Source organism: Oncorhynchus masou, chromosome 15 (assembly GCF_036934945.1).
Source record: "Oncorhynchus masou masou isolate Uvic2021 chromosome 15, UVic_Omas_1.1, whole genome shotgun sequence".
In the NCBI taxonomy this organism is placed as follows: Eukaryota; Metazoa; Chordata; class Actinopteri; order Salmoniformes; family Salmonidae; genus Oncorhynchus; species Oncorhynchus masou.
Genome location: NC_088226.1, coordinates 68,137,616 through 68,162,818, shown reverse-complemented (window position 1 = coordinate 68,162,818; position 25,203 = coordinate 68,137,616). Strand labels below are relative to the sequence as shown.

The 25,203-nt window shown below is 42.7% G+C and overlaps 1 protein-coding gene across 5 annotated transcripts; it reads left to right on the top strand.

Moving 5' to 3' along the window:
* The first annotated feature begins 4,264 nt into the window (after positions 1-4,264).
* On the top strand, positions 4,265-24,286 carry LOC135556716 (ubiquitin-conjugating enzyme E2 Q2-like). Of its 5 annotated transcripts, none has more exons than XM_064990115.1 (14): positions 4,265-4,469; positions 6,767-6,871; positions 12,977-13,099; positions 13,427-13,483; positions 15,850-15,933; positions 18,077-18,133; positions 18,448-18,532; positions 20,884-20,944; positions 21,047-21,137; positions 21,269-21,327; positions 22,673-22,721; positions 22,893-22,988; positions 23,091-23,157; positions 23,261-24,286. In XM_064990115.1, exons 1-14 carry the CDS (start codon positions 4,311-4,313, stop codon positions 23,290-23,292), a joined length of 1,125 nt encoding a protein of 374 aa, XP_064846187.1. In that variant the 5' UTR covers positions 4,265-4,310; the 3' UTR covers positions 23,293-24,286. The 5 variants fall into 5 exon arrangements, with proteins under 5 accessions (XP_064846187.1, XP_064846185.1, XP_064846186.1 ...); XM_064990113.1 differs by having other exon boundaries at positions 18,077-18,148; XM_064990114.1 differs by having other exon boundaries at positions 15,847-15,933.
* The last annotated feature ends 917 nt before the right edge of the window (positions 24,287-25,203 follow it).

Sequence of the window (25,203 nt, the reverse complement as noted above, 5' to 3'; positions counted from 1 at the left end):
AGGTCCTGAGCGCTCTTGAGCAGGTTTTCATCAATGATCTCTCTGTACTTTGCGCCGTTTATTTTTCCCTAACTCCGGACTGTTCTCCCTGTCCCTGCTGCTGAAAAACATCCCCGCAGTATAATGCTGCCATCACCATGCTTCACCGTAGGGATGGTGCCAGGTATCCTACAGATGTGGCGCTTGGCATTCAGGTCAAAGAGTTTAATCTTGGTTTTGTCAGACAAGAGAATCTTGTTTCTCATGGTCAGAGTCCTTTAGGTGCCTTTTGGCAAACTCCAAGCGTGCTGTCATGTGCCTTTTCCTGAGGAGTGGCTTCCGTCTGGCCACTCTACCATGAATGCCAATTGGTGGAGTGCTGCAGAGATGGTTGTCCTTCTGGAAGATTCTCCCATCTCCACAGAGGAACTCTGGAGCTCTGTCAGAGTGTCCATCAGGTTCTTGGTCACCTCCCTGACCAATGCCCTTCCCTCCCAATTGTTCAGTTTATCCTTGGTGGTTCCAAACTTCTTCCATTTAAGAATGATGGAGTCCACTGTGCTCCTGGGGACCTTCAATGCTGCAGAAATGTTTTGGTACCCGTCCCCAGATCTGTGCCTCGACACAATCCTGTCTCAGATCTCTACGGACAATTCATTCGACCTCATGGCTTGCTTTTTGCTCTGACATGCACTGTCAACTGTGGGACATTATATAAACAGGTTTTTGCCTTCCCAAATCATGTCTAATCAATTGAATTTACCACAGGTGGTCCTTGAGATGTTGTAGAAACATCTGAAGGATGATCAATGGAAACAGGATGCACCTGAGCTCAATTTCGAGTCTCACAGCAAAGGATCTGAATACTTATGTAAATAAGATGTTTCTGTTTTTATTTGTAATAAATTAGCACAGAGTTCTAAAAAGCAGTTTTCGCTTTGTCCTTAAGGTATTGTGTGTAGATTGATGAGGAAAAAATGTATTTAATACAATATATTTTAGAATAAGTCTGTAACGTAACAAAATGTTGAAAATGCCAGGGTTCTGAAAACTCTCCGAATGCACTGTACATTTACTTTTACTTTCTTAGCTACAGTTTACATATCTCTCTGGCATATTACATTATTTATGCACCAGCATACCAGACGTTTTTGGACTCAAGGTGTTGTGCTGTGCTCACTTGAATCGGATGGTGGCGTGACGGTCCTTCCTGTGGGCAAATTTTGTCATCAAGTCTGGCATTCTCTGGATTTATGGTTCTTTCAAGACAACTGGGAACTCAGAAAAAAACAAGGTTGATTCATGACATCAGCGATCTTCAGGTTGGAGCTATAGATAGATGACCAACTAAGTTCCTGACCTGGAATTCTGAGTTGGATGACCGTTCAAAACTTATTTTCCCCGTTGGAGCTCATTTTTTTCAGAGTTACCAGTTGTCTGAAATCACTGAAGTCTGAGATTTCTCAGTTCTGAGTTTCGGAGCCTCCATCCTACTAAACTACACTGTAGCAGTTACAGATGCCTCCATACTACTAAACTACACTGTAGCAGTTACAGATGCCTCCATCCTACTAAACTACACTGTAGCAGTTACAGATGCCTCCATCCTACTAAACTACACTGTAGCAGTTACAGATGCCTCCATCCTACTAAACTACACTGTAGCAGTTACAGATCCATACAGCCTCCATCCTACTAAACTACACTGTTGTAGTTATAGACCCATACAGCCTCCATCCTACTAAACTACACTGTAGCAGTTACAGATGCCTCCATCCTTCTAAACTACACTGTAGCAGTTACAGACCCATACAGCTATGGATGCCTCCATCCTACTAAACTACACTGTAGCAGTTACAGATGCCTCCATCCTACTAAACTACATTGTAGCAGTTACAGATGCCTCCATCCTACTAAACTACACTGTAGCAGTTACAGATGCCTCCATCCTACTAAACTACACTGTAGCAGTTACAGATGCCTCCATCCTACTAAACTACACTGTAGCAGTTACAGATGCCTCCATCCTACTAAACTACACTGTAGCAGTTACAGATGCCTCCATCCTTCTAAACTACACTGTAGCAGTTACAGACCCATACAGCTATGGAACCTCCATCCTACTAAACTACACTGTAGCAGTTACAGATGCCTCCATCCTACTAAACTACATTGTAGCAGTTACAGATGCCTCCATCCTACTAAACTACACTGTAGCAGTTACAGATGCCTCCATCCTACTAAACTACACTGTAGCAGTTACAGATGCCTCCATCCTACTAAACTACACTGTAGCAGTTACAGATGCCTCCATCCTACTAAACTACACTGTAGCAGTTACAGATGCCTCCATCCTACTAAACTACACTGTAGCAGTTACAGATCCATACAGCCTCCATCCTACTAAACTACACTGTTGTAGTTATAGACCCATACAGCCTCCATCCTACTAAACTACACTGTAGCAGTTACAGATGCCTCCATCCTTCTAAACTACACTGTAGCAGTTACAGACCCATACAGCTATGGAACCTCCATCCTACTAAACTACACTGTAGCAGTTACAGATGCCTCCATCCTACTAAACTACATTGTAGCAGTTACAGATGCCTCCATCCTACCAAACTACACTGTAGCAGTTACAGATGCCTCCATCCTACCAAACTACACTGTAGCAGTTACAGATGCCTAACCCTATCAAGGTGTGTACAAATGTATCACCATGTAATTATTTTTTGTCGTCTTTATACTTCCAAACCCATATCTCCGGTGATGCGAGTTAATGTTCGGATCGAGTGTCAGGCCTCTTAACAAATCTGCCCAGTACAAAATAAGTCTTCCCCATAGATTCTTATGTGTAATGTTATCGAACTGAGTATTGATCCAGGTGCTAGCGTAGGCCTATATTTCTGATTCTATCTATAGGGTCTGTCTTGCTGAATCAAATCTAATTGTATTAGTCACATGTGCCGAATACAACAGGTATCGTATTCACACTTACAGTGACCTTACAGTGCAGTTGGAAAAAAATACGGATAAGAATAAGAGATAAAAGTAACAAGTAAGAGCAGCAGTAAAAAATAATATATACAGGGGGTTGCCGGTACAGAGTCAATGTGTGGGGGCACCGGTTAGTTGAGGTAGTATGTACATGTAGGTAGAGTTAATTAAAGTGACAATGCATAGATGACAACAGAGAGTGGCGGGGGGGGGGTAGTGAATAGTCTGAGTAGCCATTTGATTAGATGTTCACTAGTCTTATGGCTTGGGAGTAGAGGCTGTTTAGAAGCCTCTTGGACCTAGACTTGGCGCTCCGGTACCGCTTGCCGTGTGGTAACAGAGAGAACAGTCTATGACTAGGGTGGCTGGAGTCTTTGACCATTTTTAGGGCCTTCTTCTGACACCGCCTGGTATAGAGGTCCTGGATGGCAGGAAGCTTGGCCCCAGTGATGTACTAGGCAGTTCGCACTACCCTCTGTAGTGCCTTGTGTCGGAGGCTGAGCAGTTGCCATACCAGGCAGTGATGCAACCAGTCAGGATGCTCTCGATGGTGCAGCTGTAGAACCTTTTGAGGATCTGAGGACCCATTTTCAGTCTCCTGAGGGGGAATAGGTTTTGTTGTGCCCGCTTCACGACTGTCATTGTGTGCTTGCACCATGTTCATTTGTTGGTGATGTGGTCACCAAGGCACTTGAAGCTCTCAATCTGCTCCACTGCAGCCCCGTCGATGAGAATGGGGGTGTGCTTGGTCCTCTTTTTCCTGTAGTCCACAATTATTTCCTTTATCTTGATCACATTGAGAGAGAGGTTGTTGTCCTGGCACTACAAAGCCAGGTCTCTGACCTCCTCCCTATAAACTGTCTCGTTGTTGTCGGTGATGACACTGTTGTGTCATCGGCAGTGAATAATCACAATATCGGTATGATGAAAATACTTAGCAGAGGAATTTGGTTTATCGGATAGGACTGTGAACCTGATGCTCTTTCAGGATGGTGCCTATATCTTCGCAATATGTTTGTGTTCTGCACTGGCTCAGCATTGAGCAAAAAAAAACAACAAAAAAAACACATTCGACAATGTTTTTTAAAATGTATTTTATTTGTTTACATAATTTGATATCTATAATCAATAGTGACCATACATAGATATCTAAGTGACTTGCTATGTATTCAGAAACATAGGATTTTATTATATTCCATTTCCCACCCAGCACTGCACTCTTTTGTTGTGCTCTCACGCTACGGTGCGAGATCCAGTCCCGACTGCGCGGTCGCAATATGCCTCAACTTGCCCCCTCCCCCGCGGACTGCCTGGCTTGAGATGAGTGGAAGATGTCGGTTTCGGGTCTGAAGGCCGAATTGAAGTTTTTGGAGTCAATTTTTGACCCAAACCACGAACGTTTCAGAATTATCGATTGGAAGCCTGATGAGCTTAGTTGTCAGTTTAATGTAACCGGTGAAAAACTCCTGATTATACATTGCAACATCACGGTAAGAAAGAAGCTAACGTTAGCTAGCCTGTTAGCACAGGACGAGAGGATAAACATGACGAATTTGGCATTTTCAACGCGAACACATAATTTGTGTCACAAATCAGCTAGCTAACTAGATAATTAAACTACGAATGTGTTCAGAATTCAGTTTGTTTGTACTTTAATAACGGGTCGTATGTTCAGCTATAGTTAGCTATGCTATTTAGCAAACAACAAACAAGCTCATATGTGGTAAACGTTTAGTTAGTTGGTTGTTATAGACTAGCTAGCTAATGTTAGCTTGTTGGCTAATGCGTATGAGAAAAAAAACAAACCCCAACTAAATTACATTTGACCCTCAACCAACCTATAAAATGAAATCTAGCTGTTAATTGTAGCTCATTATTTTATATATATATATATTTTTTTTTTGTTGCTTATACAATAAGACAAGGTAACGTGACATGTGAACACGCAATTGCTGACTAATGCGGAATAATAGTCCCCGTGTGAAAATGGTTGTTTTTAGTATGAGCTATGGGTTTAGCTAATTGATGTCGTAACAACTCGGATGAGCTTTCAACGGCCAACAAATAAAACATCAGGATGTAACATTACAAGTCAGCGCACGTGACTTCGTGACTAGCTGGTTAGTGCGTGTTGTGTAGCTATGGATGTTTTCCCCGAATGTGATCTAGCATTTCTTTATTCTGAAGTAGCTACAGCTATCTAGCTAATCAAATCAAATAGTATTGACCCGTGTATACATATTTGGCAGATGTTATTGCAGGTGTAGCGAAATGGTTTTCTATCTCCCAACAGTGTAGCTATACCTCACAATCCAAATACCAATTCAAAGAATAAAAAACAAATACATTAAGGAGATGTCAGTTAACCAGTTACTTATGTTTTGTAGATATCGCTACAACGAACAAAAATATAAATGCAACATGTCAAGTGACGGTCCCATGTTTCATGAGCTGAATTAAGATCCCAGACATTTTTCATACTCACAAGAAGGTTATTTGTCTTAAATGTTATGCACAAATTTGTTTACATCCCTTTTAGTGAGCATTTATCCTTTGCCAAGATAATACATCCACCTGACAGTTGTTGCATATCAAGAAGGTGATTAAACAGCAGGATCATTACACAGGTGCACCTTATGCAGGGGGCAATAAAGGCCACCCTAAAATGTGTAGTTGTGTCACACAACACAATGCCACAGATGTCTCAAGTTTTGAGGGAGCGTGCAATTGGCATGCCGACTGCAGGAAATTCCACCAGAGCAGTTGAGAGATAATTTAATGTTAATTTCTCTTCCATAAGCCGCCTCAACTTCATTTCAGAGAATTTGACAGTATGTCTACCTGGCCTCACAACCACAGGACCGCATGTAACCAGCCCAGGACCTCCACATCCGACTTCTTAATCTGCGGGATCGTCAGAGACCAGCTACCCTGGCGGCTGATGAAACTGTAGGTTTGCACAACCGAAGAATTTCTGCACAAACTGTCAGAAACCGCCTCAGAGAAGCTCATCTGCATGCTCGTCGTCCTCACCAGGGTCTTGACCTGACTGCATTTCGGCGTCGTAACCGATTTCAGTGGGCAAATGCTCACCTTCGACGGCAAAATGGCACACTGGAGAAATGTGCTCTTTACAGATGAATCCCAGTTTCAACTGTACTGGGGAGACAGCGGTCTGTGGGCGAGCGGTTTACTGATGTCAACGTTGTACCCCATGGTAGTGATGGTTTTATGGTATGGGCAGGTACAAGCTACGGACCACGAACACAATTGTATTTTATTGATGGCAATTTGAATGCACGGAGATACCGTGACGAGATCCTGAGGCCCATTGTCGTGCCATTCATCCACCCGCCATCACCTTATTATGTTTCAGCATTGATGATGCACGGCAGCATGTTACAAGGATCTTTACACAGTTCTTGGAAGCTGAAAATGTCCCATTTCTTCTATGGCATGCATACTCACCAGATGTGACCTGTCGAGCATGTTTTCTTTAAGGTATCAGTAACCAACAGATTCAAGTCTGTATCCCCAGTCATGTGAAATCCATAGATTAGGGCCTAATTCATTTATTTTAAATTGACTGATTTCCTTATGAACTGTATCTCAATTTAAAATCTTTTGAAGTTGTTGCGTTTTTTCATATTTTCGTTCGGTGTAGATAGATGGCTAGATGTGTGTGTGTCAGTTCAGCGCTGCTCCATTACAGCTTTTCCTAGTAATGTGATCAAACTGGTCACCACCTCTCTCCTGTTTTTTTTTTCTCTCAACCTCTCATTCCCAGGAGTCATACCCCTCTATACCCCCAATCTGGTTTGTTGACTCTGATGACCCAAGTCTGACAGAGGTGTTGGAGCGCCTGGAAGATGTCAGAAAGGGCACCTCTCTGGTAAGTCACTCACCTGTGTGTGTGTGTGTAGACTCTGGACCTACCTCTTTACACCAACATAAAATGTGCTGCAGGGTGTAGCTACCAGCTCTCTTGGAAGGCATAGTCCCTAATAGCACATACACAATTGGTTGCTAAGTTATTGTAAATAGGGTCAGTTGACACTATACAGGGCCTTCAGAAAGTATTCACACCCCTGGACTTTTTCACAGCCTGAATATAACATTTACACACACTGTCAAAGTGGAATCTTGTTTTTAGAAATTAATAAAATAAAATAAAAATGAAGATCTTAAGTATTCAACCCCTTTTGTTATGGCAAGCCTAAATAAGTTCAGGAGTAAAAATGTGCTTAAGTTGCATGGACGATGTGTGCTGCAGATTACTGAGAATTTAAGATAAAGCTCATTTTCTCACACATTTCAAACAGACATGGCTCAAAAACAAAGAACAAATGACAATTCCAAGTTAGCTTACTTTTAAAGAGCACAACCTCGTCTTTAACATGACACCACATTCATGTCAATAGGAATAACACTCATTTTGTCTTACATTGTGTAGAGACATCAAAAAACAATTTACTCAACAAAAAAATCTACCGTATTTAAAATGTAGTAAATTTGCCTAAATTACAGTCAGAATGTACCAAGTATAATATATTATACTTTACATGTAATTAATATTTAGAAGTACAATTATCCAAAATGTGACTATATTCAAAGTATTTCAAAACCCACACAAAGTAGGCTATTTGATTGACAACTATTCTTACTTCTGTAAAAATTCAGAGACTATTTCAAAATGTAGGGAACCTCTCAATAAGATTTAGTACAGACCATGCCTGACACAACATTTTTAGAAATAGCCTACTTTGATAAGTCAGTGAATGCAACACATATTAGAGATGCATTCAGTCATCTCTAACTCCTCTTCCTCCCTGCCTTTTGCTGACTCTCCACATCAGTTTCCCTGACTTCCACTGAGGAACAGAGTAACAGGGGAGAGGAGAGAAGCAATAAATAGGATACAGTTGTGGTCAGGAACATAATCTCTACCTCTTACACAGTCTTCCTTCCTCCATTCTTTTTCTCAACCATTAATGTAATAATAAATTGTGATAGTTACACGCCTCCCATTTCCCTCTCTCTCTCTCCCTCTCCTCCAGTTAATTCACGTTTTCTTGACTGACAGACTAACTGCAGAGTTCACCAATTGTTAGCTAAGTAGGTACTCATCTGGGACAGTTTCCAAATGAATTGTGTCGGTAGAGACGGGACAAAACAAGCAACGTGTTAGCTGTAAATAAATATCCAACTGATCATATGAGCTCCACTGCACGGGCCTCTACTACCCTAACAGCTAAGCTGACAAAGGCAATGTATAGCCTATGGATATCTTCACCTTAGCAAACATGACAAACCATAACCTACACCCAACAGATAAAAACAAATGACTCTAGCCTTAATTTCGGTAGCTAGATAGCTGGTTGTCTGTATTAGCTAGCTAGTGAAGGTTGATGCTTTGTGAGCACAACCCTAATTTACAGCAACATAAAACTTTTCTTGCCTGGCAGACTAACTAGTTAGTCCCTCCTACACACACACACACACACACACAAATCATTTTCGGTAGCTGACTATACAGCTAAACACTGCAACTATTTCCATGACAAAGAGCAATCATTCTCGCTCGCCTGTACTAACCAAGTCATCGTGACATGATTTGCTAATCTGAGAGCTAAGTCTCCATGAGGCCAATGGTGACTTTCAAAAAGTAAGTTTAATGGCTGTGAAAACTGAGGATGGATCAACAACATTGTAGTTACTCCACAATACTAACCTAAATTACAGTGAAAAGAAGGAAGTCCGTACAGAGTAAAACATGTATGTCCCGTTTGCAACAAGTCAAATACATCAACTTTTTGTCCTGTTTACAATGTATTCTGTTTAGGGCAAATCCAATACATCACTGAGTACGACGCTTTGAATTTTGAAGCATGGTAGTGGCTGTATCATGTTATGGATATGCTTGTCATTGGCAAGGACTAAGGAGTTTCAGGATAACAGAAACTGAAGTGTTAAGCACAGGCAAAATCCCAACAGAACTTGGCTCAGTCTGCTTTCAACAGACATTGGGAGACAATTTCACCTGTTAGCAGGACAATAACCTAAAACTTGAGGCCAATTATATATTGTTGTTCGAGGCCTGAATGCTGATTGGCTGACAGCCATGGTATATCAGACCGTATACCACGTGTATGACAAAACATGTATTTTTACTGCTCTAATTAAGTTGGTAACCAGTTTATAATAGCAATAAGGCACGATATGGCCAATGTACCACAGCTAAGGGCTTTGACTAAGAACAGCCCTTAGCCGTGTATATTGGCCGTATAACACTACCCCTCGGGCCTTATTGCTAAAATATACTGAGTGTACAAAACATTAAGAACATCTTCCTAATATTGAGGTGCACCCCCCCCTGGCACCTACTATCATACTCCGTTCAAAGGCACTTCAATCTTTTGTCTTTCTCATTCACCCTCTGAATGGCGCACATGCACAATCCATATTTTAATTGTTTGAAGGATTAAAAATCATTCCTTAACCTGTTTCCTACCCTTCATCTACACAGATTAAAGTTAATTTAACAGGTGACATTCAAACCCTCTAGTCAAGAAGTTGGTGCATTAATCTTAAGTAACAAAGATCCCCATAAATGGAGGTAGTGAAGGAAAATAAAAATGTCGAATGGAGGTAGTTTTGTGCCAACTAAAATAAGGGATTAAATATGTTTGTTTTTTAACTAATCTTTCCTGAATTTTCTTATACAGGTTCTCTTAGATATTGGACAGACACTTCAAAAATGTATTCCTTACGATGTCGTTTTTTCCCAAATTATGTGTTTGTTATTTAATGCATTTCTATGGGCTACAGTAGTATAGTCCAAATTCAATATCTTATGAACTCTTGAATTTTTTTTATTTTTTATAGGTAAAGCGGTACTACAATTCAACATCAAATAGCTAAATGATCCGTGGTATGACATTCTTAAAACAAAGTCAACTTAGAATACCCCTCTTTCATCTGGATTCACCTGGTCAGTCAATATCATGGAAAGAGCAGGTGTTCCTAATGTTTTGTACACTGGAGGTGCTTATCAAGGCAAATGTTAAATGTTCCCGGATGGCCTCGTTAGTTTTGACATAAATCGGCTTGAAAATCTATGGCAAGACTTAAAAATGTCTACTTTGCAGTATTTTTGTTTTGTGTGTTAATTCTTACATTAGACCAGAACGTTTTTGTGTTAATACATACAGCCGGAAATAACCTTTGGATATCAGAGTGGCGGTAAATCGCCAGAATTCTGACCAGAAATACAACTTTCCCCGAATTGGATCCTTTGTTCGTACCCCCCAAGGCAATTGAACTCATCCCAGAGGCTGCTCCAAGACACCACCAGCGGAGAACTATTCTGAGTGGACTTCTAGTCCGACACGGGAGGTGTGCACACCATCCACCGCTTCCGAGTATATTACTCGCTAATGTTTAGTCTCTGGACAATAAAGTAGATGAGCTCAGGGCGAGGATCTCCTTCCAGAGAGACATCTGGTAATTGTAACATACTCTGTTTCACAGAATCATGGCTCTCTCCAGATATACTGTCCCTGTCCATACAGCCAGCTGGGTTCTCAGTACATCGCGCAGACCGATATAAAGAACTCTCTGTGAAGAAGAAATGCGGAGGTGTATGTTTCATGATTAACTACTCGTGCTGTGATAACGTACAGGAACTTAAGTCCTTTTGTTCACACAACCTAGAATACCTCGACAATAGTCACAGCCGTGTATTTTTCCCCCTTAAGCCGATACCACAGTGGCCCTCAAGGAACATCACTGGACTTTGTGCAACTGGATACCACATCCCGAGTCTGCATTTATTGTAGCAGGGGAAAACGCTACCGAAGTTCTATCAACACATTTGCCTGTGGTATTGGGGCTTTAAAAACTCTGGACCACTCTCCTTTCCGGGATGGCTACAAGGCCCTCCCCTACCCTCGCTTCGGACAATTGGATCACGACTTCGTTCTGCTCCTCCCTATAGGCAGAAATTCAAACAGGAAGTACCCATGCTAAGGTCTATTCAACATTGGTCATGCAAAACGTCAGTACAGAGACAGTGGAGTCGCAATTCAACGGCTCAGACTCAAGATGTATGTGGCAGGTAACAAAGGGAAAACCAGCCACGTTGTGTACACTGAGGTCTTGCTCTCGGACAAGCTAAATACCTTCTCCCGCTTTGAGGATAACACAGTGCCACCGACGCGGCCCACTCTCGATGACTGTGGGCTCTTGTTTTCCGTGTTGGACTTGAGTAAGACATTTGAGCTCGTTAACCCTCGCAAGGCTGCCGGCCCAGACGACATCAGAGCCTGCGCGGACCAGATGGCTGGAGTGTTTACGGATATATTCAATCTCTCTTTATCCCAGTCTGCTGTCCACACTTGCTTCAAGATGTCCATCATTGTTCTTGTACCCAAGAAAGTCATTTAATTTACCTTTGCTATCGCCCAGTAGCATGCACTTCTGTCATCATGAGGTGCTTTGAGAGGCTAGTTAGGGATCATAGCACCTCCACCTTACCCTACACCCACTTTTGCATACCGCCCGAATAGATCAACTTACGATGCAATCGCCATCACACTGCCCTATCCCATCTCGACAAGAAAAATACCTATGTAAGAATGCTGTTAATTGACTACAGCTCAGCCAACCTGTGGTATATTCAATTGATTGGACATGATTTGGAAAAGCACACACCTGTCGATATGTCTCACAGTTGACTGCATGTTAGAGCAAAAACCAAGCCATGAGGTCGAAGGAATTGTCCGTACAGCTCCAAAACAAGATGTGTCGAAGGCACAGATCTCGGGAAGGGTACCGAAACATTTCTGCAGCATTGAAGGTCCCCAAGAACACAGTGGCCTCCCATCATTCTTAAATAGAAGAAGTTTGGAACCACCAAGACTCTTCCTAGAGCTGGCCGCCCCCGCCAAACTGAGCAATCGGGGGAGAAGGGCCTTGGACAGGGAGGTAACCAAGAAACCGATGATCACTCTGACAGAGCTCCAGAGTTCCTTCAATAAACTCAATATTAGGAAGATGGTCATAATGTTTTGTACACTCAGTATGTGTAAAGTTTAAGTACTGTTTTACTCGTTTTAAAATATATATATATTGTATTCTACTGTATTTTAGTCTGTGCCACTCAGACATTGCTCGTCCTAATATTTATATATTTCTTAATTCCATTATTTTACTTTTAGATTTGTGTGTATTGTTGTGAATTGTTAGATACGACTGCACTGTGGAGACTAGGAACATAAATAAATAAAATAAATATGTGTATGTGACCAATCACATTTGATTTGATCAACCACCAACTTGACAGAGCTTGACGAGTTAAAAAAAAAAATAATAATGTGCAAATATTGTACAATCCAGGTATGTGTAACGCACGTAGAGAATTTACCCAGAAAACCTCAGTTGTCCTCGTTGACTATGGTGATTATAACGTGTATTGACTTGGGGTTGAATTCTTATCTAATCAAGACGTATACATTTAATTTTTTTAATAATTACAAAAATTCATTTTTCTTAGGCTTTGCCATTTTAGAGTATTTTGTGTAGATCATAAAAATTATTATTTTTTTTAAATACATTATCCCAATTTGTAACACAACACAATGTGGATAAAGTCTAGGGCTATGAAATACTTTGCAAAGGCACAGTACGTTCCATTTAGCAGATGCCTTTATCCGTAGCGACTTAGTCATACGGGCATCATTTTATTTCCCCAGCAGGAATGTAACCCAATGACCCATGGCGTTACAAGTGTCACGCTCTACCGACTGAGCCACAAAGAACACTAAGTTGCTCTGACTCTCATGGAAATCACAATACCTGCTTCAAAATTGTTTGATAATTTACAGCAAAGCGTTGTTGGTATTGTATTATTGTGAAAAAGGGGTTCAGAGATATTGTCGCTGCTGTAGAATGATAGTTGACCTGTTTATTATTATTTTTCTTTCACTCTCTCTCCCAGCTCCTACAGCAGCTAAAGCGTCTTATCTGTGACCTGTGTCGGCTGTACAACCTGCCACAGCACCCAGATGTTGAGATGCTAGATCAGCCACTCCCTGCTGGGCCCATCAACCCAGAGCGCAAGGTAGGGCTCATTTTAGAATTAAATTATATTTCTATGGCAAGCCTGACAATCTCCTATAAAAAAAATAATCTAGAATTTGTGGAACCCACAGTTTAGAAGCCAGACGATATTCAGTTGGTTTTGAATCACATTTTTAGATGCATATTTCTGGCTAACATTATTTGCATCAGATTTAAATCGAAATATAGTGATTTGTGGATGGCAACAGCCGTAACCCAAGGCAAGCCTCGTATTCTGGGCCTGGGTAACATTCCATACACCATTGATACAAACACAAAGTCATTATTTTTTGGGGGGTATATTCTTTTTTCCCACTCTCCCGTATAGCATGGACCAGCGGATGAAGTGACATCCGAGGAGGAGGATGAAGAAGAAATGGGCGAGGTGTGTGTGTCTGTACATGTTTACCTACGTATATACCAGGGTTGGGCGTTCTTACGGTTGCGTCATCGATCGACGGACGCTTGACAGCCATCGTCGATGGTGACGGCCATCGTGATGTCACAAACGGGGTTTAGCATATTTGAATTTGACTGCACCTCCGGAGTCTGGCAGCAGAATAGCACAGCACTGTTCTGCACACAGCAGGGTGATGTACCAAATGGCCTATTTGCCATAGCTTACATTTTCAATGCAAGCACTGCCTTCAGAAAGTATTTCATAAGCCTTGACTTATTCCACATTTTGTTGTTACATCCTGAACATCCTGAAAATGAATATAATCAAAATATTTCTGACCCATCTACACAATACCCTATAATGACGATGTGAAAACGTGTTTTTAGACATTTTTGCAAATTTATAGAAAATTAAATACAGAAATATCTAATTTACTTAAGTTTTCACACCCCTGAGTCAATACTTTCTAGGAGCACCCACCTGGCAGCGATTACAGCTGTGAGTCTTTCTGGGTAAATTCTCTAAGTGCTTTGCACACATGGATTGTACAATATTTGTATATTATTCTTCATGTTCTATCAAGTTGGTGGTTGATCATTTCTAAACAGCCATATTCAAGTCTTGTCATAGATTTTCAAGCCAATTTAAGTCAAATCAATCAATCAATAACGTCTTGGTAGGAAACTCCAGTGTGTATTTGTCTTACTGTACATTATGAAGCCGATTGTCCTTCTAAAAAGGTGTTTTTTGTCTCCCAGTGTCTGTTGTAAAGCAGACTGAACCAGATTTTCCTTAAGGTTTTTTGCCTGTGTTTATCTCTATTTTATTTTTTATCCCAAAAAACTCCATAGTCTTTGCCAAAAACAAGCATACCCATAACATGATGCAGCTTCCACCATGCTTGAAAATTTTGAAGAGCTGTACTCTGTGTTGTGTTGGATTTGCCACAAACATAACACATTGTATTCAGGTCAAAAAGTAAATTTGCAGTTTTACTTTAGAACATTGCAAACATGTTTTGGACTATTTTTCTGTACAGGCAAAAAAAAATAGCTCTGTGATTTAGGTTAGTATTGTGGAGTAACTACAATGTTGTTGATCCATCTGGAGTTTTCTCCTATCACAGCCATTAAACTCTGCACAGCCATTAAACTCATTGGCTTCATGGTGAAATCCCTGAGCTGTTTCCTTCCTCTCCGGCAACTGAGTTAAGAAGGACGTCTATCTGTGTTCTAGTGACTGGGTGTATTGATACACCAGCCATAGTGTAATTAATAACTTCACCATGCTCAAATGGATATTCAATGTCTTCTTTTTAAAATGTTTTACCCATGTGAAGAGATGAGGTAGACATTCAGAAATAATGTTAACCACTATTATTGTTCACAGTGAGTCATGCAATTTACGTGACTTGTTAAGCAATTATTTTTTTTACTCCTGAACTTATTTAGGCTTGTCATAACAAAAGGGTTGAATACTTATTGACTCAGCTTTTATTTGTATTTCTTTTGTAAAAATGCTGAAAAACATAAATCCACTTTTGGCATTATGGGTGTGTGTGTGTGTGTGTGTGTGTGTGTAGGCCAGTGACACAATCTCAATGTAATCAATGTTATATTCTGTCTGTTACACAACAAAATGTGGAAGAAGTCAAGGGGTGTGAATATTTTCTGAATACAATGTATTAGGTGGTTAGACTGTTGTCTTGCGTTGTGTTATTAATAATGTAGCTTGACACTTGACTTGCGCTCCCGAGTGGCACAGCGGTCTAATGGCACCGCTATCTCAGTGCTAGTGGCGTCACTGTAGTCCATGGTTCGACTCCAGGCTGCATCACTTCTGGCCGTGATTGGGAGTCCCATAGGGCGGTGCACAATTGGCTCAGCGTCGTCCAGGTTTGTCTGGGGCTGTCATTGTAAATCAGATGAATTTTTTTCTTAACTGACTTGCCTTTAAATGAAAGTTAAATAAATGCCTATTAAAAAATAATAATTTGACATGGGTATAATTGTATAATAAGTGATAAGTATTTTTATGGACAAAAGATAAAAGGCCCTACCAATTCATAAATCCTACTGTCGCCTAGACTTGCCAAAATAACAAGGTCTAACACTGTTTAGGCCTAACAATGTGTCCTTGTATATTGCCTTCTTCCCGCCAATTGACCCCTATCGTCTATTCCTGCCATGTTTGGATTGGACGATCTGTCATTTTAAGACCGCCCAACCCTACTATGTGTAATGATATGGAGACCGATAATGTCCACATTCATCATAAACTTCTTGTGCTGTATATACATTCTCTTATGTTTCTATAGAATATGCAATAAAACTGTAGATTATGTTCAGCAGGACATTGAAGACTTGGACCACTATGAGATGAAGGAAGAGGAGCCAGTGGACGGGAAGAAGTCAGAGGATGACGGAATAGAGAAGGTAATTTACCCCCGCATGCATCTGTCTCTGTCTGTCTACAAAACATTAAGAACACTTGCTCTTTCCATGACAGACTTACCAGGTGAAAGCTATGATCCCTTATTGATGTCACTTGTTCAATCCACTTAAGTGTAGTTGAAGAGGAGACAGGTGAAAGAAGGATTTTTATGCCTTGAGACACGGATTGTGTATGTGTGCCATTGAGTGCTTGAGGTGTCACTACAGACCCGGGTTTTTATCCCGGGCTGTGTTGCAGCCAGCCGCGACCGGGAGACCCATGAGGCAGCGTACAATTGGCCCGGTGTTGTCCAGGTTAGGCGAGGGTTTGGCCACCCGAGATGTCCTTGTACAATTGTGCCCCAGCTACTCCTGTGGCGGGCCTGGAGCGTGCACGCTGACACGGTCACCAGGTGTACGGTAACAAAAAAAAAATCTGTGTATCAACAATAATCCACCACCCAAAGGACATTCAACCAACTTGACCATACTGTGGGAAGCAATGGACTCAACATGGGCACCCAGCCCTGTGGAACGCTTCAAACACTTTTGGCAAAAAGGGGGGGGGGGGTGCAACTCTATATTAGAAAGGTGTTTGTTATGCTCAGTGTATTTAGTTGACTTTTCTTTTTACCGTCTTCCCTCGCCTGGTTGCGTCTGTTCAGCTATTACGTTCCACTCCTTGTACTGTGTCGTTTACCAAAGAGGCCAATAGCGTCTGGTTCCAGCAGATGCCCTTTTCAGGAAACGGACCCTGCGAAACCTACGAGCTCAGACAAGACGCGATGGTGCAAGAGGACTAGCTAGTGTTAACAGAACTGAGTGATTTACCTTTTAGCTATTTTTTTTATTTTATTTCACCTTTATTTAACCAGGTAGGCTAGTTGAGAACAAGTTCTCATTTGCAACTGCGACCTGGCCAAGATAAAGCTTAGCAGTGTGAACAGACAACACGGAGTTACACATGGAGTAAACAATTAACAAGTCAATAACACAGTACAAAAAAAGGCGAGTCTATATACATTGTGTGCAAAAGGCATGAGGAGGTAGGCGAATAATTACAATTTTTTTTTAAAATATATTGTAGAATTAATGGCAACGAACACTAGGCTTTGGCATTATGAATACTCTGTTTCTCTGTAAATAATTGTAATATTGAGAGTCAAAAAAAAAAAAAAAACGGAAAAATCCCTAACCAGGAAATGTAAAAAAGAGAGAACAGAATTCAGGAAATACAAAATCTAATTTTATGGAATTCCCCTTGATAGTTTATTAACCATTATTTTACCAGTTATATTTACAGGACTCATCTCTTGTACACCAATGACCTGGTGAAGTGTTGCTGGGTAGAGGAGAAGAATGTGCTCATTTGAAAGCTATACAAAAATAGCTGCTCGCTACCTTTTCAGTTTTTAAAAAGTAGCTGATTTTTGTCCCGTCGAAACCAGTCTGTCAAAAGTTGCTAGCTAATCTCTTTAAATTCGCTAACTAAATACATAATGCAATTGTGACCCTTCGCTAAGTCCCGCCACCCTTGGTTACTGTTGCATTTTCCTGGGAAGTCCCTATTTTCCCATTCAACCACTGCCGAAGACCCCTCACAATGATCTCAAACTGTTTTAAAAATACTCAATGAAAATGAACACAGACTACCCCCTTGCTAATCAGGGAACTATTGGGTGTGTTGTGGTGGACTTGTCATTACAATTGCTTCATTGGAAACCTGTCAAAATGTTATTTCCAACCACCAATGACCAACTCAGCCATAAATCCCAGCTGCATATTGAATGTTGAGATTGACGAAAAAAGCCAGTCTCTTTGGTAAATGACATGGAGTGGTGTGTTAGACTGGTACCCAGACTACGTCTTCCCTGCATGTTATTTTTTTATGCCTCTTACATTTTTTTTTTACACAATACCTTTTTTTATACTTTTATTCACTAATGTAATTCATAGGAGAAATTTGCAAGTAAACATTTCATTATACTGTGTCATCTTTTACTATTGTTTTACTATATTATATTTTATACAAATTATACAAATAAATTATTTTTTTCATCTAACTTTTTATTATTAAATGAAGCACTTCCTACTGCATTTCTTTTTCGGTGCGAAATGTGCTATATAAATACACTTTGATTTGAAGGAGAACCTGGCCATCCTTGAGAAGATCCGTAAGAACCAGAGGCAGGACCACTTGAACGTAAGTGCTCATTCGGTAAGGTTTCTTTCTTCTTTTTCAGGGGGGGACGGGAACATTTCTACTGTTATATAGTGTCTCTGTTTTTTTTTCTTAACCTAGTCCTTGGGGACCCCCAGCCATATTTAATGCATTCCAAAAACTAGCTCGCCTGATTCAACAAGTTCACTAATCATAAAGCACATGATTGGCTAAATCAGGTGTGTTGCGTGTTTTGGATAAGATTAAAAGTAGGTGTGGTCCTGGAGGACTGGATTGAGAAATGGTGCTCTGTTAGCCTGGTTCTGATCCCAGTGGTGTTGTGATGCCTGTTTCAGGGTGCCGTCTCTGGTTCCGTTCAGGCCTCCGATCGTCTCATGAAGGAACTCAGGGAGATCTACAGATCACAGAGTTACAAGACAGGTGAGTCCTGGTTCAGTTTAGGACTGGGCGATATATCGAATTAATTTGTTTCTTTTTCCCCCTTTTTTTTAACCTCACGCCAACTAAATTGAGAGATCATATCTTCCTCTCTGACAAACTCACTATTTACATTTGAGGTTTGGTCCAAAAGAATTGGTGTTATGGACACAAACACATTGAGACATTATTTTACTGTAATAGAGGAGTTCACTTCTCTATCAATACCCTTTTTATGTCTCAACTAGTCAAATTGCATGCAGATCAGACATTACTAACATACTCCGTCCCTTTTGTGTGGAGACCCCTCCCCAGTTGGCCCTCACCCTATAGTGTCTACCCCTCCCCAGTTAACCCTCACCCTTTAGTGTCTACCCCTACCCAGTTGGCCCTCCCCCTTTGGTGCCTACCCCTCCCCAGTTGGCCCTCACCCTTTAGTGTCTACCCCTACCCAGTTGGCCCTCACCCTTTAGTGTCTACCCCTCCCCAGTTGGCCCTCACCCTTTAGTGTCTACCCCTCCTCAGTTGGCCCTCACCCTTTAGTGCCTACCCCTCTTCAGTTGGCCCTCCCCCTTTAGTGCCTACCCCTCCCCAGTTGGCCCTCACCCTTTAGTGTCTACCCCTCCCCAGTTGGCCCTCCCCCTTTAGTGCCTACCCCTCCCCAGTTGGCCCTCCCCCTTTAGTGCCTACCCCTCTTCAGTTGGCCCTCACCCTTTAGTGTCTACCCCTCCCCAGTTGGCCCTCACCCTTTAGTGTCTACCCCTCCCCAGTTGGCCCTCACCCTATAGTGTCTACCCCTCCCCAGTTAACCCTCACCCTTTAGTGTCTACCCCTCCCCAGTTGGCCCTCCCCCTTTAGTGCCTACCCCTCCCCAGTTGGCCCTCCCCCTTTAGTGCCTACCCCTCCTCAGTTGGCCCTCCCCCTTTAGTGCCTACCCCTCCTCAGTTGGCCCTCCCCCTTTAGTGTCTACCCCTCCTCAGTTGGCCCTCACCCTTTAGTGCCTACCCCTCCTCAGTTGGCCCTCACCCTTTAGTGCCTACCCCTCCTCAGTTGGCCCTCACCCTTTAGTGCCTACCCCTCCTCAGTTGGCCCTCCCCCTTTAGTGCCTACCCCTCCTCAGTTGGCCCTCCCCCTTTAGTGCCTACCCCTCCTCAGTTGGCCCTCCCCTTTAGTGCCTACCCCTCCTCAGTTGGCCCTCCCCCTTTAGTGCCTACCCCTCCTCAGTTGGCCCTCCCCCTTTAGTGCCTACCCCTCCTCAGTTGGCCCTCCCCTTTAGTGCCTACCCCTCCTCAGTTGGCCCTCCCCCTTTAGTGCCTACCCCTCCTCAGTTGGCCCTCCCACTTTAGTGCCTACCCCTCCTCAGTTGGCCCTCCCCCTTTAGTGCCTACCCCTCCTCAGTTGGCCCTCCCCCTTTAGTGTCTACCCCTCCTCAGTTGGCCCTCACCTTTTTTTAGTCATTCAGTTTTTGTAATGATTTAGTTTGTTGTGTAGTAAAGATTTCAGCTTTTATTTTCATTGTTTTTGTATTCGTTTTCTCCTGTGAAGCACATTGCATTGCATTCCTGAAATGTGCTGTATAAAAATAGCTGGATTTTATTGTTTACCCTTCCCCATTGGTTCAAACTGTTCAGTGTCTACTCCTTCCCATTGGTTCAAACTGTTCAGTGTCTACTCCTCCCCATTGGTTCAAACTGTTCAGTGTCTACTCCTCCCCATTGGTTCAAACTGTTCAGTGTCTACTCCTCCCCATTGGTTCAAACTGTTCAGTGTCTACTCCTCCCCATTGGTTCAAACTGTTCAGTGTCTACTCCTCCCCATTGGTTCAAACTGTTCAGTGTCTACTCCTCCCCATTGGTTCAAACTGTTCAGTGTCTACTCCTCCCCATTGGTTCAAACTGTTCAGTGTCTACTCCTCCCCATTGGTTCAAACTGTTCAGTGTCTACTCCTCCCCATTGGTTCAAACTGTTCAGTGTCTACTCCTCCCCATTGGTTCAAACTGTTCAGTGTCTACTCCTCCCCATTGGTTCAAACTGTTCAGTGTCTACTCCTCCCCATTGGTTCAAACTGTTCAGTGTCTACTCCTCCCCATTGGTTCAAGCTGTTCAGTGTCTACTCCTCCCCATTGGTTCAAGCTGTTCAGTGTCTACTCCTCCCCATTGGTTCAAACCCTTCAGTGCTTGTAGATCTGGGCTGATGAAAACAATCCTAACATGTTTATTAACTCTTTAGGGTTGATGTCTACGCTCCTTGGAAAATTTTATTGGCATAATTGGAGAGAGAAAATCCCCATTTAAATTCTGTCTGTTTTTTTACAGTGATGTTCACCTGTATATGTCTTGTTATTTATTTCCAGGTATTTATTCGGTGGAGCTAGTCAATGACAGCCTTTATGAGTGGCACGTCAAAATAAGAACGTAAGTATTCAGATCCGGGTATTATTTCATAGAGATGTGTTGTTTCCTAGCTGTCCAAGTCTGGATAATATACTCTAATCATTCGGTAATTTATTTTAACAGGGTAGACCCAGATAGTCCGTTACATAGTGACTTGCAAGTTATGAAGGAGAAGGAAGGGGTGGACTACATTCTGCTCAGTTTCTCATATAAAGTAAGTTTCATTTGTTGATCGATTAAAAAAAATATATATATTTATTATTAAAAAATGTATACATTAATTTGTCTTTTATTTGACATGAGGTTTTGAGCTAAAAAATATTTCTTCTTCTTTGACTCTTGCAGGATAACTTTCCTTTTGACCCACCGTTCGTACGGGTCGTCTCTCCTGTGCTGTCTGGCGGGTGAGTGCTGCTCAGTGACGTCCTCGGAGGGATCGGTTCATTGTGTCCTCGGAGGGATCGGTTCATTGTGTCCTCGGAGGGATCGGTTCATTGTGTCCTCGGGGGGGATCGGCTCATTGTGTCCTCGGGGGATCGGCTCATTGTGTCCTCGGGGGGATCGGCTCATTGTGTCCTCGGGGGATCGGCTCATTGTGTCCTCGGAGGGATCGGCTCATTGTGTCCTCGGGGGGGATCGGCTCATTGTGTCCTCGGGGGGATCGGCTCATTGTGTCCTCGGAGGGATCGGCTCATTGTGTCCTCTGGGGGTCCTCTGGGGGATCGACTCATTGTGTCTTTGGAGGGATCGGCTCATTGTGTCCTCTGGGGGGATCGGCTCATTGTGTCCTCTGGGGGATCGACTCATTGTGTCTTTGGGTTGTGTCCTCGGAGGGATCGGCTCATTGTGTCCTCGGAGGGATCGGCTCATTGTGTCCTCTGGGGGGATCGACTCATTGTGTCTTTGGAGGGATCGGCTCATTGTGTCCTCTGGGGGGGATCGGCTCATTGTGTCCTCTGGGGGGATCGACTCATTGTGTCTTTGGGTTGTGTCCTCGGAGGGATCGGCTCATTGTGTCCTCGGGGGATCGACTCATTGTGTCTTTGGGTTGTGTCCTCGGAGGGATCGGCTCATTGTGTCCTCGGGGATCGGCTCATTGTGTCCTCGGGGGGGATCGGCTCATTGTGTCCTCGGAGGGATCGGCTCATTGTGTCCTCGGGGGATCGGCTCATTGTGTCCTCGGGGGGATCGGCTCATTGTGTCCTCGGGGGGGATCGGCTCATTGTGTCCTCGGGGGGGATCGGCTCATTGTGTCCTCGGAGGGATCGGCTCATTGTGTCCTCGGGGGGATCGGTTCATTGTGTCCTCGGGGGGGATCGACTCATTGTGTCTTTGGGTTGTGTCCTCGGGGGGATCGGTTCATTGTGTCTTTGGGTTGTGTCCTCGGAAGGATCGTGTCATTATCCATCACAAATGCAAATCATTCTGAACGACTGTTTTAACCAATGAGACTTAGTTTGATGATAAAAGGAACATGACCTTTTTTTTTTAAACAATTTTAAAAAGATATATTTTTATTTTATTTTAATTTTTTTTACCTTTATTTAACGAGGCAAGTCGGTTAAGAACAAATTATTATACCTACTGTGATATGTAGTTGTCGTACATAGCTACTTTATGTTGAATACACTGGTGCGTTGAGTGTCTGTTAAATGACAAGAATGAGATGGGCCTCATCGTTGTCTGGTTACGTGGACCGGTCCTGGTACTTACTGAGCTAATTCCCTCTCTTCATTCATTCTGTTTCAGTTACGTTCTCGGCGGAGGGGCCTTGTGTATGGAACTTCTCACAAAACAGGTCTGTGTCATATTTAACCATTCACACAATGTTCATCCCTAACCCAAAGGGGTTGAGGAAGTTGGCTCTTTCTCTTAGCTCGATTGTCTTCTCTCCTTTCGTTGCTCTCTTCTGACAGAAGTGACCAGGTGAAAATTCGGCCTAATGGTGTATTTCTTTACGTTGTTTCAGGGCTGGAGCAGTGCCTATTCCATAGAGTCTGTGATCATGCAGATCAATGCCACTTTAGTCAAAGGAAAAGCCAGGGTGCAGTTTGGAGCCAATAAGGTAGGCTAATGCATTCAACATCCTGGTAATTGGTACCAGTATTATGAGGTGGTTGAAGATGAGTCTGATCTGCTGTAATTTTATTTATTTATTTCCTTTCAGAACCAGTACAACCTTGCCAGAGCACAACAGTCATACAAATCCCTGGTCCAGATTCACGAAAAGAATGGTAAGCCCCAACTGTCAATCCATATGAGGTTGAATGATGTATAATATTGATAATATATACACCAGTGGGTACTATGGCAACCTCCTGTGTTGTTTTTGTTCAGGCTGGTACACACCTCCTAAAGAAGACGGCTAAAGAAGGCACTCCTCATACTCACTGGGAACAGAATAATGTCTTTGGGTCAAAAACTTTATTTTGTTTAGTTTTTGTTTGTTTTTTTGAGTGGGGGGGAGACTATTTTCTCCCTTCTGACTTATCAGGAGTAAGTAAATCATTTTTCTCCTGGAAACCAACTGACAAAATTCTTCCATCTCGCCTGTCGTCGTCGTCGGCGGCTCAGTTGACCAGTATCTCTGCCTGGTCCAACAATAGGCTAGCCCCCCCGTCCCCGTCGCTCTCACGTCACTCCACTTCCTCTGAGGGCCGTGTTTGTGGAGACTGAGGGCATCGTGCACATTTTTTTTTCATTTTTTTTTCTCTACACAGAAAGGTTCTTGTTTTCCCTTCTCTTAAAAATGTGGAGAATGTTTTTTTTTTTTTTTTTTTTTCTGTACATACGCTGGTGTGACAACGTGGGCTTGACATAAAATCACCATCTGTTTCTGCTGGGAGAGAGAGAAAACACTGATGTTCTGACAAGAGGAGAGCTAGTTGGTTTGTTCGTAGCCATGTCCTTCTCTGTTTTTAGTGTGACTCTGTCAGCTCTTACCTTACAGCCACGGCATGGTCAGTGGGATTTAACTGAAAGCTCTGTGGTGACCGTTTGAATTTAAAGCGAAGAAGAAGAAGATGATGAGGATGATGTTTCAGTGATGTCATGTTTCGTGACACTGCTCCTTATTCCTCCTCACTTTGTGTAATATTTACTGGTACAAATTGCAGGCATTGTTAAAATATTATACGCTTAAAATTGTAATTGTACTTGCTGGCTTGTTTAATGTCCCATGAGCCAGATTGGTGACAAAATGTTGTGTGACTAGGATGCAGGAGGGGCTTTAAACTGAGTCTGAGGTTCTGTCCTAAATAACATCATTTTCCCTACACACTACACTACTTTTGACCAGGGCCCTATGGGAATACAAACATAGAATGTTGACCAAGCTCTTAGAAATAAAGCAAAGCATCTCTGCTATGGGTTTCAGAAAAATGGTTGGGCAAAAGCAGTAAACTATGTAGCCCAGGGCTGCCCAACCCACTTCCTGGAGATCTACTGTCCTGTAGGTTTTCAGCCCAACCCACTTCCTGGAGATCTACTGTCCTGTAGGTTTTCAGCCCAACCCACTTCCTGGAGATCTACTGTCCTGTAGGTTTTCAGCCCAACCCACTTTCTGGAGATCTACTGTCCTGTAGGTTTTCAGCCCAACCCACTTAGTGGAGATCTACTGTCCTGTAGGTTTTCAGCCCAACCCACTTCCTGGAGATCTACTGTCCTGTAGGTTTTCAGCCCAACCCACTTCCTGGAGATCTACTGTCCTGTAGGTTTTCAGCCCAACCCACTTAGTGGAGATCTACTGTCTTGTAGGTTTTCAGCCCAACCCACTTCCTGGAGATCTACTGTCCTGTAGGTTTTCAGCCCAACCCACTTCCTGGAGATCTACTGTCCTGTAGGTTTTCAGCCCAACCCACTTTCTGGAGATCTACTGTCCTGTAGGTTTTCAGCCCAACCCACTTAGTGGAGATCTACTGTCCTGTAGGTTTTCAGCCCAACCCACTTCCTGGAGATCTACTGTCCTGTAGGTTTTCAGCCCAACCCACTTCCTGGAGATCTACTGTCCTGTAGGTTTTCAGCCCAACCCATTTCCTGGAGATCTACTGTCCTGTAGGTTCAGCCCAACCCACTTCCTGGAGATCTACTGTCCTGTAGGTTTTCAGCCCAACCCACTTTCTGGAGATCTACTGTCCTGTAGGTTTTCAGCCCAACCCACTTCCTGGAGATCTACTGTCCTGTAGGTTTTCAGTCCAACCCACTTCCTGGAGATCCACTGTCCTGTAGGTTTTCAGCCCAACCCTAATTTAGCAGTTCTGATTCAGCTAGTTAAGGTCTTG